Below are 19,109 nucleotides of genomic sequence, written 5' to 3' on the forward strand. Positions count from 1 at the left end.
AGAAACAGATTATAGTGGTAGAATAGTTGAGATGTTAAAACCTGTGAGTGTTGGCTCGGCTTTGCAGTTTTCTCATTTTGTTCTCTATTTAAAATAAAGGAAATCTAGTGTTTTTAAATTATAATTGGAGTTGTTTCTTTCTAAATTCACACTATAAATGGAAGTATTTCATTTCTCAATGTATACTCACAGCTTTACACTGCAAACAAATAAACTACCTCTTTGAAGCAGATTGAATATTTTAAATTTTAATATATAATTTTCTACTTTGAGTTCACTTCAATTTTAGATAGATCTGAACTGTGTGAATGGATGCTAGAGTTGTGCTTAAGTGCTAAATCTATACATGATTAGTGTGCCTTTGCAAATATTTTGTGGGTATAGAGAAAGGTAGTCTTAGGTTTTACAACTTAAAATGTAGCTGGATAGGTTACCCAGATCTAGATTGAGTAAGAAAGTGATAAAAACAAAAAGAATATATCAAAGAAAACTTCTTTGCCATCTTACATCATTGAAGTGATGAACTGGACCTAATGTCATGATATGGCTTTGATTACATCAGAAATGATCTGACCATTGGTGAAAAATAACATAGCATTTAAAGGTTATGAATGTTCCTTGATTTCTTCCATTTCATATAATGTCTTCAAATAAATGAAAAGTATTTATTCTTTTTTAAGGGAAAAGAAGGGCGGGGTTCAATTAGATCAAATATCATCCATTTGATGGGTGATTAAGCCACAAGTACTTTTCAGTTGCTCAAGAACTCTGAAAATGAGAGATGAATTCAATGTTTTCTGTCTCAGCACATTGAAGATATGTTTTGTAATACTGCAAAGTCATGCGTGAGCTAAACTGAGCACTTTAAGGACTTAATTACATTAACTTTAATGGAAAAGATCAGGGTGAACCAACCGCTGAGCAGAGACAACAGAACAGTCTTTGACCAAAACAGTCCTAGATGCTTGTGGTCCGAGGTACGACGCTTTACAAAGAGGCATAAGAAGGCTCACATTTGCTCACATCCGTTTAAAAAAAACAAAAAAAAACTGCTATGCTTCACATGAAATGCCCTTTCAATGCAGAAGCAGCTGCGACAGGGAACATGTACGTGAGGGTTCAGTTGTCAGTGGTAACATGAGGATATAGTGAATAAACTCCAACAGGCTCAACTGCAGACATTCATTGAGCTCCTTCATGGTTACTGTTGATGAGTTGGATTGAGAAATGTACAGTACACTGACAGAAGCATGTTCGGGTATTTTTCTTTTCATCAACATCAAAGTGCCAGCTAGAGCTCGCTCAAGAGTCAGAAAGAAATTACCAAGTTGGCAGATGTTCACAACAACCAGATCTTAAAAACCACCACTGTCCTGTTTTGGATATAAGCCAAACCTGCCTGTTGAGGGTAAAATAGCAGCTTAATGCTAACTTTTACTGGGTTGTTTGGAGGTTTGATAATCCTGCATGTGTTGTGGGGCAGGCAGGCTTAAAGAGACCAGTTCAGGGACAAGTGGAGGACACCAGAAAGTCTTCAGTCCTTACCTAACCAGAAGCATTTAAGCCTGTAGCGTATGGTGAAAACAATCAGCCTCATCTGGATCTTAATGCCAGCAGACAATGACAGAACGCTCTCTGTAAATGCAGAAAGGGCTACTGCAGCTTGTGACAGTGGCGCTACGAGGCCAGGACATGACAGTACAGGTCAGAGCAGAGCTTTTTGTTTCTGGTATGACACCACAGTGCCAGTCATCTAAAGGCCCACAGCCATCATGGTGGTTGAGGCAGTCCATTCTCCATCTCATCCATGCTTGGGCCATTCTATTAAGGCAGGGGTCCCACTGGGAGCTGGCCCTCCATGGCTAAGCTTGGAAGCTTCTCAAGCTGCTCCGACCTCTGTCGCATCAGTTCTAGACCAAACTCTATCCCCAGTCCTGGCATTTGCAGTTGGGCCAGGGCCTGCTGCTGAAGCTCCACTGTACCACTACCTTCCCTTGATGTCTCTTCTTCCACATCATCCACCTGTGGTTCGTCCATGTCCTCCGTCTCCACTGAGTTGCGGTCATGAGGGGTGTCCTCACAGCTCATGGGCGAGATCTGTTTTTGTTGGTTGGCTAGTGGGACATCTGGGGTGCAGGTCGCACAGCGGTAGAGATGACTACTGGGGTGGACCAAGTTAGGTTGGACAACTGTGGGCGCTGGCAGAGACTGTAGAATTGGAGTGGAAGTAAAAATGGTCCCCGGCGGATCTATGCATATGGAGGGGACAGTGCAGTGACGGGAGGGGTTAAGGCGGTGAGAACGGCCTCCTGCTGGACGGTCACAACGCCGCCCTTGTGGTAGACGCAGGCAGTCTTTACAGGATTGATAGGAGGGCTTCACTTTTAAAGGGTTTCCTGTGCTAGCACTGTCCTAAATGGAGGAAAATTGAATGCAGTATAAGGTCAGTGGCAAACAGAGTATTTACAAAGCTGAGCTAATAATATTACCAACAATTCTGATGAAAAAGCAATTGTAAAATGTGTAGCTAAATACAAAACATGACTTTACCACATTTAAAGAACTATATTTTCTCAACTCACGTCAAAAGCCGCAGGGCAGCTACGCTTGGCAGCTAGGCGGTTGCTGTTGTTTGTGTTGAGATTGGCTAAGCCTAACCGGCTTTCTTCTCGCCTCTCAGCCTCCTCCCCTGCCTTCTTCCCATCTGAATTTCCGGGTGACTGAGCCAAGGCCGCCATCTCAGCCTCCTCTTTCTTGGCCTCTTCCTCATCCTCTTCCTCCAAAGTGCTGATCTCGAGCCTCAGTCTCATATCCTCCAAGGGGTCAAGGCGTCCACATGTCTGTGCAGCTGTACCCTCACCAGGTAAGGCTAAGTGGGCCATGGGGAAGCCCTCATCCTCCAATAGGGCGTCTCTCTCCACATCTTCAATCTCAATGAAAACTCTCTCCATACCCAGCAGAGGGGGTCCCCGCACTGGGGTGGAGGGCTCACTGTCTAGTGCAGAGTCTGATAAACGTCTGAAGTAGTAATTGTAGTTAAGAGAGTCAAGAGGTTCCATCTCTAGACCCATACCCCTGCAGGGAGACGCCCCACAACCTCCCCAGGCTTCATCCTCTCTGAGCACTGGTGTTCCCTCCCCACCTGCACTGTGGCCAGAGGCTTGCAAATCATCTGAGCCCTCCTCATCGGTTTCAGGCCTCCATAGCTTGTTGTGGCGCTGTTTACTGTGAAGCCAAAGTATATGGTTGTTTACTTGTGGAGACTGAGAAGCTTCAAAAAGTTCTAGTACAATGTTTAACTGAATGTATAGCAGCATGTATGTAATGGCTTCTAGCTTCATAAAAAACAGCTTTTTAAATCAAGAAACAGTCCCCATGATGTAAAAAGCCCATGGCTGAATTTCAGGAAAAAAACAGACAGGCACCTCAGCAAAGTGCAAACTTGAGCAAAACTATAAACTTGCTTACCTGGCATCCAATATCCCCTCATATTCTGCCAGTTGTTTCATGAAACCAGCATTTGGCTGAGCTATACTCCGTTTCTGCTTGACAAAGTTGTATGCTTTCTCCAGAGACCAGCCATACTCCTTCATTGCATAGGCAATAACTGTAGAGGCAGACCGGCTCACACCCATCTTACAGTGCACCAGGCACTTGGAATTGTTCTTCCTATTAATACAGAAAAGAAAAAAATTCAGTTCGATGGAACATTTTGATGGTAGTTAGGGCAGTGTGTGCATGTAGTAACAGTAAGGTATTGTGTTACATTCAAGAAATAAGATATGTTTATTTGTGGATGTGCTGATTTTCAGCTGCGAGTACACCATATTTAACATATCTTAACCTCAACTCCCATATTTATTTTCACAAATCTCTTTTTTTAACTTCAGCTTAACATGCTCAGACAGTTGCATAGCAACCAGAGTGACTGCACCAGTTTGGTTTTCCCACTCTCTTAACTCACAACTGGGTCTTGCATTTGGACAGAAGAGAAATGTGTCCTGTGTGATCACAGCTCTTGTACTTGGGGAGATGCTTGATGGAAGCCAGTCAAACTGTGATGACTTTAAGAACTCTGGATAATAGTCTACTGTCAATTTACAATGTATATAATGTATTTATTCATTCATTCTTTTTTCCCAAAAATCATATAGCATACTGCCCCAACCCATTATCATTATCATTTATGTGTGGGGTCTCACTTGGCTTTGACTATAAAGTTGTAGGTGTCGTTCCAATGGGCCAGCAGGTCGGTAGCATCCTCATCGTACACACGAACGTTGTGATAAGAGAACATCCCTGGGAAGAAGTTGTCAATTTCTCTGGTGACATTCAAGATGTAACCCACTCTGCAGAAGACAAAAACAAACAATAAACAAACAAAAACAGTTTTTTTTTGCTTAAAAGTTTAACTGTTACTCATTAAACATGTAGAAATGTATTTGTCTGGAGAATCAGACTTAATGTCTATACACACTGCTGCACTCATTAAATTACTGACTGAAAGAGAGAAACATAGAGAGAGACAGGCTTAATATAGTATGACTTAATATAGTTTATGACTTGCCTGTCAAGAGTTAAGATGTAAGATTAGAATATTGCTTAATTAAATGTATAGTGTTATCAATACAGTGTGCAGCTCCATTTCTGTTTCCTAAAATGACCTCAGTCAACAATCACATGGGAACTAAAACTTTTTGCTAAAATGTTTTGGCTAATATTGTATACATCTCACTTTTCAACTCAAGCATATTGTGCATTTTCCTTTCTGAACTGAAGAGTTGTAATGTCAAGACTTCAGTGTGGATTCATTTTTCATGTGGATTTTGAAGATCAGGACACATAGTTCTACAAGTTTTTAAAATACAGTTTTTATGTGTAATTTTGTAATATGAAGGAAACTTATTGTGTAGAAAACTCAACAGATTTAAGTTTTGTTCCATCTTGGATTAACAGACTATCAAATGAGAGTCGAAATATATTTGTACATCAAGGAGTAAATGATTTATTGAAATACATCTAGAGTTGAATGACTTGAATTTATATACTCCTACATAAGAATAATACATGTAGAATTTAATCAGAGAAAAGGTATTATGTTATTGTTAAGCTATCAGCTCACCCGCAGTCTCGTAGTTCTTCCAGGTTGGAAGCGTTCCACTCGGAGCCCTACAAATGCAAAAACACTTTACTTTAAAACTTTATCAAAATAATTGTTTTTACTGTTAAGGTTGAAGACTGACCTTTCAGTAAAGTAAAAATAAACTGCAGTGTGACAGTATTTAGACATTAGCACAGAAGAAAAGTGAAGAAAACATTTAAAAAGCGATATAAAATCACCTCCAAGTAGCATAAAGAAATATGGGCACCCAAAAGTGTTTCTCACCAGGTACACATGGTCAAAGATGGATGTAGCCTTGTCCATCTGACCCAAGATCAGAAGCATCTCATTATCTATAAACTCCTTGTACTCTGTGAGGTTGCAGCTCATGTGCTGCTCCAGCTTATTACGGATCTGAGAACGAGAATAAAACATAAAACAACTGTCTTCTCACTACACTGGGTCTAGACTGAAGAACATTTCACAGCCCACAGTGCATTCCTCACAATAAATAATTAAATTATACTTATATACTTGTACTGTTTGAATTTTTGTCTTTATGTTCTAAATTGTATCTATGTAAAATGTCAAGTGTGTGTGTGTAAAAAACTATGTGCACAACTCTATTACCTACACTGGACTGAAGACATTTATGTAATACATTTTGCCAAAATGAGGTTTGTCATGCAGTATAGGAAGAAAGATATCAAACAAAATGGGATAACAGGAATGTATATTTAATGACTGTAACATCATATTTTCATCCTCTTAAATGTCTCTTTTTCTAAAAATGTTCATGTACAGTATTATAGAAAGATCTAGATTAATTTTTGAGGTGCTGATTTGGCACGTACCTCCTTTGAGGTGATGTTCTCCAGGTCTTGAAATGTCATGATGTTGCGTAGTTTGGTTTTAATGAGACACTCTGTTCTCTCTCGTTCTGTTGGCCTGTGCAGAATGAGTCAATACATCATTTCTGCCGTCTGAATGAAAATTAGCATAACAGTGTTCATGTTTCTACAGCTGAAAACAAAAGACAATAACAAAGGGACAACAGAGTCAAAAGCACTAAAATCTATCCTAAGGTCACACCAGGTATGCTAGAACTCAGCAGCAATTGTGACTTAATTATCCCCAAGTACTTTAAAACTGTGTCCGTCTCTGAAGAAAACTGAAGAAGCAGCCGCCTGTAAGTTCTCACCGGTCCACAAACATCGTGGGTGAATCAGGCCGGGTGGTCTCCAGGTCGGTCATAGCATTCCACTCATTGATGCAGCTTTGCTCCGAGTTGATGCAGCTCTCATAGAAGGCCATCCATGTAAGAGCGATGCCCCCTGGAAAGTAGTTGAACCGACGCGACGCCTCGCATGCCTTGTGGAGGACCTGCAAGGCAGACCTGCAGGACACAGAGAGAAGACTTGAACCTAAACAGTCACTATTTACAGGATGGATGTGTTGTGACAGGAAGAGAGCTAACAATGAATCTGCTCTCAGGTTATGCTGTGTTTTGCTGGTAATGCTGATAACTGACCAGCAGATGGCAGTATGTGGTGACAGTGGCTCAAAACAGTCCTAAGGGAAGTAGGACATAGTAGATGTAGTATGGCAGATGGGTTAGACTGAACAGGTTAAGTTTGAGGGTAATGACACTTTTTTCTGTACTTTCAGTGACAATCTGTGTTATAGCCTACTTCACTTAAAGGTCTGGGTGTCTAGGATAAATATCATCCACACAAATGCAGAGAAGGATGGATAGTCAAAAACAAATTTATAAGTTGTAATTTACATACATTTCAGCTAGACGCAACCCTCTTATTTACATATGCCAACGGGGATGACAGAAATAGTTATTCCAAATAATAATATGGCATCTCATTGTGCTCTGGGAGTATTTTTATATGAGTATAGTTAGAATGAAATATAAACCAATTGGTAGGCATTGTGTAGATATATTTGTTAGAGAAAATAATTTATGTTATGTTATTATGTTACTGTTTATTCCAATTTACCTTGACAGCAAACAGTAGGACATTAAGAAAAATCTGACAATTCAAATTAACTTGAACAAGATGCCTCTATAAATGCTCTTAAAAACGGAATGTTTTGATCTATCCAATGTAAGTGTCTAAGTGAACTGATCCAGTGTGGACACTGTATTTCCCACCTTTCTTATACAAGTATACACACTATAAACAAACAACAATAACTGCACATAAACAACAACAAATTACTCACCACATGGCCTGCACAGACACAGGCTTGAAGACATGTGACCGCCCTGCTGTGTTCACACTGAAGCCTCTGGTGAAGGAGAGGAGGAGGAGAGGGACGATTAGTTTGGTTGGAGAGGAAGAGTGACCAAGGGATGTAAACACAGACTGGACTGGGGCTCGTTTGTGGGACTATTCAGGGAGCCGATGTGTGGAACATTCCTCCAGCTTACAGAGACAATGTTAACAGGTCAGCAAGAACGGTTCTCACACAGAAAATGTGTGTAATTAACTCCTCTGCCACCAGGAGTCAGTAAATCAAAAGCAAGTGAATAACCAAAACACATGTCTGACATGTAAGATGCAGCTGCAGACCCAGGGTTGAAAATCTGAAATGAATAAGTCACATTCAAAGCAGCATGTTTCATATATGGCCAACTCAATCTTATTGCCTTCAAGGACAAACTGTGACTTACCCATCTCCATCTAAATGTATGTTGGTATCACTCCACAGTGGTAGCACCATCCCAATAGAGCAAATTTTACTGAGGGTCAGAAAGATTGAAGAATAACATTTTAACAAATCTAATGATCAGATCAAATGTGCTTAATGTAAGGTGGCAGACAGGTAATTACCTGTCCTTATCTGTAAAGTCCATTCCCAGGACAATGTTTTCCTCTGTGTCCTGGTGGCCGTTGGTGTAGATAACAACCATGTAGCGCACCCTCTCCGACCATCCGCTCTCTAACCGTACAGCCTGTGGAGCACAGTGTTAATGCTGAGTGTTATGTCACATCACCCTGAAATTATAGAAACACTGAGGACTTGCTCCTGTTGTTGGAGATCAAACACACTGACTTACAATAAAATACTTAAATATCAATAAAAGAATCAACACTTGTGGTATCAAATACTGAAGATGGATGTTAGTTATACCAACCAGCTTAATGCGATCTTCAGACCGGAGAACCTTAAACATGACCTGCAGGTGTTGAGGTAAATCACCTGGAAGTCAAACAGGAAGGAAACTCAATGAGTATACTACAATTAACAAGTGTAGCATCATTAAATTCTGTGTTTTTCTGACATGTAAGACTAATTAACAAACCATGCACATTTACAGTGTTTTTTCCTCCTTTTCTGTTTACATGTTTTATGTCTATCTGATCTGTTTTCATGACTCAATGCGTTTTTAATGACTTGTTGAAATGAAGGGGAGGACTTTGTATAAGATTTTACTATACAATATTTGAGGTCATTATCACAGTCTGGAAATCCTTACGGACATTGAGTTAACAAAAATCCTGACACACAGTGACCTAAATATTTCAGTCTTTAGCTAAACTGCCTATACAGTAACAAGCTGCATACTGTACTATTACTAAGATAAGAGGCTTTTCTATGGAGAAAAAACACAAAGTTTAGCATTCAACTTCTTCTGATGTATATTTTTATTATTTATTTTCACAGTGGAAAGTAAAATGTACACAGATGTATCTCAATACAAATCTAAATCCTTCAACCTGCCAGCTGCGCTACACTACAGCGAGACAAAATATTTGTCACAGCCTCTTGTGTTGTTGCAGAAAGGTAAAGCAGCTGCATTAAGAAAGCTGTGGGTATTCAGAATAATTGACGTAAGACAACTGGTTAAATCTACAATCAACAACAAAAAAGGAGAAGCCATTCTTGGATCTGACAATAATGTACAGTATGTGATATAAATGAAGACTTGATGCACAGGTAGGCAATACACAAAAAAGGGAATAAATTAAGTGCCAGCCTCAATTACACACATTCACAGCCACTATCTGATGACCTTATTGACCTACATGCGTACTCAATAAGTACACAGTTTGTCATAGGTAATATAAGGAAACAAGCAGATGGCCTCTTTGTATTCTTAAAACCAAAGATACAAAAAATGACACAGTACAAGCTGTGCCAGTGGTATCGTAAGTGGGCTTGGTGGTCGCCTCTCCCCCCTCCCCATCTGAACACAACTCATGCTAATGAGCTAGCTGCTTTTTCAGTCACAAAAACGTATTTAAGTTGCATGACTTTTATTATATGAGACTAGCGTTAGCATTAGCGCCTAGATAGTTAGCATAACAACCAGCCACCATGATAGAAAAGGGGTAAAACTAAAGTTCATGACAACAAAATAATAAACAAAACTTGCAAATGATACAAGTATAGAGCTGCACGGATACTATTCAGGTTTATTTTCATATATTAAATGAAGGTTGTCCTAACAGAGAGAAGGGATAGTTATCTGAGCTGTTTGAGGACAGCTCTCAAACAAAGTTAATTTTTTTCTGATTTGTCTGTCTGAAAAATGTCACTGTAGTGTCAGAATGTTTGGATAATATGTAGCTTCTGAAAAATAGGTCCAATACATACTTTGGTGACCGTGGGGCAAAAGAATCAGTCATAATCTGTGATCATGTTTATTTCTACCATTGGATTAAATAGATTCAGGACCCACTACTCTCCTACAGTAAAGGCACAGATACAGGGAGTGACCATGTTGAGCAGGGGCAAAGCCAGGGAATCCTGAAGCCCTGAATGTTTCCTCAAAAGCCCTGAAGCTTTAAAAAAGAAAAATCTAGTTGAAGTCACTTCAATTTGTCAACAATTGTGATTAAGAGTGATACTTTCTCAAGACATGTTACTGAACAAAATTTAGTTAAAAATTAATGTAATATTTTTTGTTATTTATTTTTATGTGCATTCTTCTTGGAAATAGTTAATAGGGACTACAATAAATCACTACTACTAGTAGTAATGTTTGCAGTAGTCAAAAAATGCAGTAAAATTTAATTCTGTGCACATGAACCATCAAAAATAAAAAGACCCTCAACTCCATATCTGCACCTTTTTTAAATTGTAAACTAAAGAGCATACAGTATAAGATGAAAAGGATGAAGTCTGAACAGGTCACATGACAAAGAGAACACTGCAGGCATCATCAAGTTCTGAATTCTTCAAGTCCCTTCATGACAAAATACAGAGTTCTAAAAGTTCAGACTTTGGTCAGTTACTGCATGAAATCCAACAGAGAGACATCTCAGAAGGAACAGAGCACCAACAATCGAAAACTAGTTACAATTTTATAACAACCCTCAACTCTATTCCACATGGACAACTGGAGGAACAAGGTCAGATTTTTTAAGCAGGAGACACTTTCATGAAAAACTTTCTTTGGTGGCACACACCTATTTAGCCCATGTTTTATTTTATTTCTTCATCTCATCTCAAAAACTTCAACAAATACAAAAGTTAATCATTTTCTGGAGAGGGGGTGAATTTCTAAAATAATGGAGGACTTTCAACACATAAAATAACGGTTTTGAGTGAGCTTTGGGTTTTACAGACTGTAAAGCATAATTTCAAGTGATGATTACACTCAATGTTTTGAGAATTTTAAATGAGACAAATAATGGCCTAAATGAGAGAATGTAAAAAAGTATTTGTAAGGTACTGACACTAACAGCAGAACTCAGACATGATAAATAGGAAAAATAACTGCACACTTGGCTCCATTTTAGTTCTTTTAATCACCAATGGTTCAACAAAGTTTTCTTCTATTTAATTAAAAGAACTAAAAATAGAGCCGGTTGTGCAGTAGTTCTTCCTATTTAACCTGGCTAAATGAGATACTGTCCTGGAAATTCATATTTATGAAAATGTTTTAACTCTTTGAATGTCTTTTAATATTTTAATAATCACAATGTGTTGTTATGAAAACCCTTATTCAGCCAGTACTCCTACTTATTCAATTGTGAATATGTATGAAGAAGGAAGACTATCTGTATGTATCCAAAGTATTTTACCCAAATACTGCATGTATGTGTCTTTCAGTCTCGTAGACAAGCGCAGCCTGAAAATGCTGCTAGCAAATATGGTCCAAGACAGGACACCCTTGCTGAAGGAGCGCAGGAACACCTGCCTACTCCTGGCAGAGTCCAGCAAGACCTGCGACAAGCCCTTCAGCACTCAAAAGCTGAAAATAATCGGTTGCTTTCAGAAAATGCCTCTCTGAGAAAGTTTATAGCTGACATGGAGCTCAGATGGGGGCAGGAAAAGAGAAAGATGCTGATTGAAAATGAGGAGCTGCTTTCTGACAATGCTACTCTAGGAGAATTTATAGAAGACAAAAAGTTAAGATGGGAGGAGGAAAAGAAGAGAATGCTGACTGAAAATCAGCACCAGCTTTTGAAAAGCAACGCTCTGAGAAGGCAGTTAGCTGACATGGACCAGGAAAAGAAGAGAATGCTGACTGAAAATCAGCACCTGCTTTTAAAAAACAATGCTATGAGAATGCAGGTAGCTGAGGTGGAACAAGAAAAGAAGAGGCTGCTGGAAGAAAAAGACTCTTTGGCCTCCACATTGCTCATGAGGGAAAACAACATGAACAGCCTTGAGATGATGCTTGAGTCCACCAGAGCCAGTCAAACACAAGCCGAGAATGAGAGCAGCCAGGTAGCAGAAAAAATGAAAGCTCAACAGGAGGAAACCCACTCCTTAAAAGAAAGCCTCCGCATCCAGAAGACGCAGACAGAGAGTATGGCAGAAGACTGGAGGGCAGAGCGTGACCATGTCAGTAAGATGGAGGAGGAAGCTGCAGAGCAGCAGAAGAATATGGAGAAAAGGGTGACCCAGATCACCCTTGAAAGGGACGATCTAGTCACCACAGTGAGGGAAAAAGAGATTGCTCTTGCTGAAAGCTTGGCTAAGATCAGCCAGCAAAAGATCAATATGCAACTAAATGAACAAGAGTGGCACAAAAAATACATTGATCTGAAAAATCTTCTCTCTCTGGAGCAGTCTGAAAAGAAGGCGAACCATGAGAAAATAAAGGCACTGCAGGCTGCAACAAAGAAATTGAAAGAGTTGCGCCACAAGGAAAGAGAAATGGAGCAGGAGATGAAGCTCCACATCCCGAAAAATGCTCAGCTTCAGGTACGCCACACATGCATTAGCTGATCATTTTGATTTAAAGTATAAGTTGTTGGATCATAACAGTTTGTCTCTTTATAGGAGCACAACTTGAACACAGAGAGCGAGAGCGAGCGCCAGATGAAAACTCAAAAAAAGAAAGCCAAAAATAAAACAGAAAAGAGAGAGCTGAAGGAGAAACTGAAGAGAGAAAAGAAAGAGAAGAGGAGAGAGGAGTAACATCCTTTCTTTTTTTCTTTCATTCTATCCTCATCCCACTTAACTCCTTACCCTGTTCCTTTACCCCCTTATCTCTTTACCCTCCTCGCTCTCTACCCTCTCTCTTTTTCGGTTTGTTTTTCTGTGTTGACATAAATAAACCTGGCATCACAACGTTCCCAGATATTTATCTTGTTTAACTTTCTGTAAACTGAAGATGACCCTTCACATTCACCTGAACACAATGTGAAGTAATCATTGAACCTGGAGGCTTCACTGCAGCTTTACCGCATATAGCAGAGTATATCGCCCTCTACTGATAAAGGTTTTGTACTGCACCAAATTAGATACATCATTCATTGAAGAAATATGTGCTCTGATCTTCCATGATTCGAGTTTTTATTCATTTTTAAAATTAATTGAGACTAACTGTTGTGACATATGAACCCAAATGATAAAAACTCCAACTCTAGACAACAAGAAGATTTTGAACATCTTGCTTTGATTTTTATGTAGGATGCACAAAAGGTAGATTTTAAGATGAAGGTTGTACAAATATCTGCTCAGTTATCTTATGGCTCTACATAATGTGAGTTTTTAATTCTTTGGGAATTCACTGTGGTGAAGGTATTAGCACTGTTCTGCTTGTGCCTGTGTTCTCTCTGGGCTCTCTGGCTTCCTCCCACAGACCAAACATCTGCAAGTTAGATTAATTGGTGACTCTAAATTGCTCGTAGGTGGGAATGTGAATGGTTGTATGTCTCTATAATGACCTGTCCAGTGTGTAACCCACCCTCTGTCCAACGTAAACTGAGACTGGCTCCAGCTCTAGACCCTCTAGAGGATAAACGATTACGAAAATGAATGAATTAAATTTGTTGGACTGAAAATAACAAAAGCTGTCACTGACTGAGAGCTGGATGATGTCAGCAAAATAATAGATTGGAGGTTGAAAAAAAAAGAGTGATCAAAGTCCAAAATCCAAAACTGCAGGTTCTTCTATGTTTCACTGATCTTAAATAATCATGATTCAAGACCAATATAAGTTTTTTTGAGAAACTTCCAGAGCTTTCAGTGCCCATACTGTACACCTCTAGCTATTTTTATAGGCTAAATACATTTATAAGTGAGTGTGATGTTATTATTTCATTTCACATATGCTGCTAAATGACAGATACTGTTTCTTTGAAAAAGCTTTAAGCAAACTGCCTGAGACTTAACCTTGTTGAAATTATTTGTTAGCATCCACAATCTGTTCAGCTGTGGGTCATTTCAGGTCAGACACAGCTGGGTACATTTTCCTAACTTAGTTTAGAACACACACAGAAAAACCCACACAGAGAAAAGCCTCCTCAGCCAACACAATTTTCCTTTTGTCTAGAACTCATTTATGCAGAGGAGATGGGAGAACAAGAAACAAAGCTTCTCTTGTGTGTGCTTGATCCTACCTGCGTGTTTGTGGTGGGTTGGGGTCTTTGGTCCCTCAGCATTGCCACCCTGCTGGAGGAAGAGGGCGGCTCCTTTGACCATGAAGAAGCTCTCACTGAGGCTGAGAAATGCAAGTGGAAAATATATTTAGGAGTCTTAACAAGAGTAGATTTTGGTAAATAATTCATATCTGCAACTGGATTTCACAGACACAGATGTAGTTTGACAAGTTGTCTTCAGATTCCTTTACTAACCAGCTGAAAACACATGATAATGTTTAGACTCCATTACTCCAAAGTGAAACTACACAAATTCCCTCCTTTTCCACCTCAGTTTATTTTGTTCATATTATCGTTCATATATTTTTCACTTACTGACTAAATGTCAAGAGGATGCTTGTATAAACACATCATCTGACTTAATCAAAGGGATGTATCACATCCTTTTTTATGGAAACAAATACATTTGCACATGTTCGAGCCTGAATCAGATCTGAACTACACAAGTGGACAATGTGTGGTGCAACCTTACAACAACAACGGCCATTTGTTGGTAACTTTGCAAATGAAGCTTCTGATTTTTACATACATTCACTTCATGTTTTGGCACTTTGACCATGTTTAATATACACATGACATAAGACTATAAAAATAACAAAAAAGCATATACACATATGTCCCGTTTAAACTGAGCAAAAACTAAACCATTATTAAATTAGCATGTGCAGACTGATAACCTACCAAACTACAGTTGGAATCACGCTTTAAATCTTGCAGTGTATTCAAGACTTCCGATGCACAAAGTTGGAGCACAGGCAACATGAAATGGCTGTAGTCAGGATACTGTACGTACAATGAATAGCCAGGTGTAGGCTGCATACAGTCTTCACTGGTTCAATGAGCAGTACAGGAAGCTCAGCAGTGATTGAAAGTCGGTAGAGTCCTAATCCAGCAGGTTTTACAGCCCTATGTTTTTATAGCATGATGAACAGACTCCATTTTATTGGGTTTGATGACCTTCGGCCAATTCATACGTTACACCCTGACTATCCATACCATTCCTCTCCTGTCCAACCTGTACTGGATGTTACACTCCTGGGTCATGACTTGGTTATTATGAAGGCAACAGTAAGCAGGAGGAGAGCTTTAGTGTCTTTTCTTACACAGAACAGAGAGCAGCTTTGTTTAACAACAGTCTCATTCCCTGCTCAACCAACACACCACAAAGCCTGGTATGACTGAGTGGGACCATAACAAGGCCTTTTGTTTCAGCTCTTTCTGTACATGGTATCATTGTGTCTTAAATGTTTGTAAAAGAAGATGATTTTGAGACTAAATCAACCACAAGGCTTAATGAAACTGGAATGAATAACTTTCTTTACACAATGTTATGCTACACTTTGGTAGCGGGGAAATGTTCAAAATAAGAACCACAAAATCTTGACAAACCTCAATCTGTCTATTTTTCTTATGGTACATAAAATACTAAAATAAAAAATAGAAACTTAAAGCATGACAGATAAAGCTGAAATCTAAATTTTTCATAGGAGACCACCCTCAGCTTTAAAGCCTTAAAATGTACTTGACTGCATATATGTTCTACAAAATCACCTCCTGTCCTAAAAAAATGTGTCACTCTTATCATTTCTTCTCTGCGATGACACTAGAAGCCTTTTTTCATATTAATCCTTTGAAGGGGAAACATTTCATCTTAAATCTAATTTTAACATGTGTAACTATGAGCATAATATGTGACATTACAAATGAGGTAGAAACATGAAGCTTCCAGTGCACATATACTGAGAATTAACCTTACAGTGAAGTAGGAAACATCCTGTATCCAGCATTTAAACTTAAAACTTTTAAAATATTTCCATTATCATATATTCTGAATTTTTACATAAGGTAAACATGTAATTCCAAGAATTTCGAACTAGATAATTCAATTTTAAGTTTAACCACCAATTCCAGACATCCTGCCACTAAATGTTGAGTCACTCTAATAACGTAATAGAGTTTAATTTTAGTACTGCTGTGAACTTACATGCGACAAATCTCCCTCTGAGTCAGAGAAGCTTCCTCTATAAAGTGAGGCAGCACGGTGAAGATGGCTTTATGTGACGATTTCACCACCAGATGCATCCTGCTGGTTGTTAGTGGGCTGTCTACAGTTTAGTCTCCTCTTAAAACATCCCTCCATCCATCTTCTTCACCTGCATATTCTTGTCTGTGGTCACAGGAGACTGCAGCCTTCCCTTGTAGCATATTTCGCTCTAACTTTATTCCTCCTGGTATTGGTCTGGTATGTCCTTCCTCTCTTCCTCCCACAGCTTTCTTTCCATCTTGCTCCCAAAATCTCCTTGTCAGTGTCGCACTGCTCCCTATCTCCTCCTCGCAGAGGCTGCTTCACCAATCAGCTCTCCCTATGCAACACCCGGCCACAATAATATCATTCATGCGAGGGCTGCGAAGCTTGGCGTAGTTCTCAAAGTTTGACATGCAGAATCCTAAATTAAGACTCTACACTGATGAATCACTGAGCTTCAGAGAAACATGTCAGTCATTGAGTAACTCCAGACAAAGCATGACATGACTGTTTCAACTATGAATGACCCCCCCACACACAGACACACACACACACAGTGAGTACAAAGACAGAGTCTGTGCCAGAGTTTTGCTGACACAAATCATGACTTCTGTGACGTCGGGTTGATAAAAGGAATGCTTTGTAACCGAGCAGCAACAACAATTTTTGTACTCTATTATGTAACTGAACAGAGCAGATATTTTTAAACCTGTCAGGTTAAATCAGGTGTAACTTCAGAAAGTTTTTCTACTTGACAACAGTGAGAACCTGAGGACCAATATAGAAAAAGATCATGTGGACTCTTTGAGAGCCAGATTCGCTGACTTCACTGAATCTTCTGACTGAGAATGAGACAAGCAGCTCATCACCTGCCAAATAGTTTTTCATAATCAAGGCAGTATGGTTCTTTGAATTCTATACAACTCTGGAACACTGTGAATAAAGCAAATGTGTGAACAGAATGACAACATTGAAATAGTCATCTTTTTCTCTATATTGCTATAATCCATAATAGAATCAATTGTGCAGCAAGCATTTGGCAAAAACACAACCAAATAAGAAGTATCAACAGTGGCACATGAGATGGAAATATAATCAAGAAGTAAAGGAATTTCAAAAATAGTTTTCCCAATATTCACTCTTCTTGTGCATCCAGTGTATCATTATTCTGTGTAACAGTATCCAAAACGTGTAAACAAAGATTTAACAAATTAAATAAAAGCCAGCGTGATGTGTAAAAAAACAGACATTATAGTAGTCTCCTTGTTGCGTCTAGAGACTAGTTTAATCCTGTCCTCAACATTAATAGTAGTTACTACAAGGTCACAGAGTTCAGAGCTCCTCCTGATCAAGAGAATAGGAGTAAGAAATACAATGCATCTCTATTTCTTTGGTTTGACCTCTATGTATCTAAAGAACTTTAAATACATGACTTCTAAAAACAGAATGATCTTACCTCTGACTATTTTTCCGGTCATCGTCACTTCCAAAATCCTGAAAGACACACAAAAAAAAGCAGGTGCTATAAAGACGTACGGTATAATGTATAATTGCAGTTTAAATTGTGGACAAACTGAGGAGATGTTTTGATATTCACCTCTTGTACTTAAAGCCACCATCTTTATGAATGTAATATTTTTAGTTTTTTTTTTTTAAATCACAGGCCCATACTGGATTACTGAACAGAAGCTACTGCACTGTGCACAGTGAAGCGTTGTCTGAGTCATAGCGGCTGACATTCATCATTAACAGGATACATTATTGCTGTGTAATACATTTTCTAAAGGGACCTTGGTTTACGTTGTGTTTAATCTATAAGACATGAGATGTTAACAGTAGTGCAAATGGATGTTGAGGACCATGCATGTGGATCATTAAAGTACTCCAGCACCATCTGCCGGTACTTCCTTGTCACTGTTGTGATCTCATCTGCTTTGATTGTCCCATGGAGCTGACACTTAAATAGTTAGAGCCACCTTCAAATAGCACAAAGTTCTGCAAAAGTACATCCAAACAGCACACACACACACACACACACACACACACATACATCCATTTTTCCTTCATGCTGGCTGCAGAAATTGAAGGAAAAATGTCACTGCTTATTTTGGTGCCTCAGTTCAGTCAGCCTACTTAAAAGGCACATAATCTACCTTCATAAATCTAGAAACTGGAGCACTCACCCTGATGTTATAATTTCACTGGGATGTAAAATGTGGCACTGCTCCATATGTGACTGCTGACTTTATTTTCTGCTGTTGGGATTTAAATTCTGCATCTCAGGCTTAAACTCCACCAAGTCAATGTTACCTCATATTGTTTATGGAGCTGAACCTGATTGCAATAACGTGACTGAAGTTTGCTGAAGATTTTTTCCCACTAGGATGTAAAATATTGGACTAATCTACAGACAATACTGAGAGTGTAGATTTTTCTATTGAGGTGTTGCCTACAAATGGGGTTTAGACACTTCTCTTCTAACCATCTGTGACAACTCAGCATCACGCATGTTTTCTCACACATGTTTTCTCTTAGATTTTCCTGAAACTTCATAAACACATGACTGAGCCGTCCTGGGGCTCACACTGAACACAACTCTAAGAATAATTGTTGGCATTCCCCTTTAAAGACTCCTCCCCAGCATTGAGGCTGCATTACTGCAAATAACAGCCCAATAACAAGGAGGGAGAGAAACCTGAGTGCAACGCAGTAAATGTTTGTGCAGCAGCAAAATGGGCACTTTGTTCTGACAGCTAAACCCAGCAGCCCCCCATAGCCCCCCCCCCCCCCCCCCCCCTTGCAGGATTTTGTTTACAAATCCGCTGCCACAGTAGCCACAAACAAGTCTCAGCTGGTAACAAAGCAGCAATATGTCAAGTTTGTGATACACACAGCAATGATGGTTAACCCCTTCTGCAAAGATATTTAACTCCACCCGGTCTGTATTGATACGGGCTCCTGCAGGAGCAATCTCGGCGTTTCCTCATACCGCCTGCACAAAGACCGAGCCCCGACTTTTCTGCTTACCTCCCCCGCACTGCTGTTGGTCGTGCTGGCCGAGGATGCTGCACTAGGGGTGGGAGAGCGCTGCAGAGTCACCAGGGCCATGGTCGGTGGGCTGCAG

The 19,109-nt window shown here is 39.5% G+C and overlaps 1 protein-coding gene across 1 annotated transcript; it reads right to left on the reverse strand.

Moving 5' to 3' along the window:
* Nucleotides 1–1,824: 1,824 nt before the first annotated feature.
* ssh1b (slingshot protein phosphatase 1b) lies at nt 1,825–19,093 on the reverse strand. The gene is made up of 15 exons (XM_053340176.1): nt 19,013–19,093; nt 17,442–17,479; nt 13,921–14,021; nt 8,253–8,317; nt 7,948–8,069; nt 7,788–7,856; nt 7,337–7,402; nt 6,303–6,497; nt 5,956–6,049; nt 5,387–5,515; nt 5,123–5,169; nt 4,203–4,349; nt 3,469–3,669; nt 2,583–3,225; nt 1,825–2,412 (listed from the first exon to the last, which is right to left on the reverse strand). The coding sequence occupies exons 1-15, from the start codon at nt 19,091–19,093 to the stop codon at nt 1,825–1,827; spliced, it is 2,586 nt and encodes an 861-aa protein (XP_053196151.1).
* Nucleotides 19,094–19,109: the final 16 nt, after the last annotated feature.

This window comes from Scomber japonicus, chromosome 19 (assembly GCF_027409825.1).
Source record: "Scomber japonicus isolate fScoJap1 chromosome 19, fScoJap1.pri, whole genome shotgun sequence".
Lineage (NCBI taxonomy): Eukaryota > Metazoa > Chordata > Actinopteri > Scombriformes > Scombridae > Scomber > Scomber japonicus.

Bases quoted from the DNA above. Each gene is read 5' to 3' on its own strand.
- ssh1b (XM_053340176.1), bottom strand. From the start codon at position 19,093: ATGGCCCTGGTGACTCTGCAGCGCTCTCCCACCCCTAGTGCAGCATCC. The intron at 8,318-13,920 runs GTAGGATCAAGC...TTTGACTTCCAG, and splicing joins AACCCACCACAAACACGCAG to GTGATTTACCTCAACACCTG. The intron at 2,413-2,582 runs GTGAGTTGAGAA...TCCTCCATTTAG, and splicing joins GCTGCCCTGCGGCTTTTGAC to GACAGTGCTAGCACAGGAAA.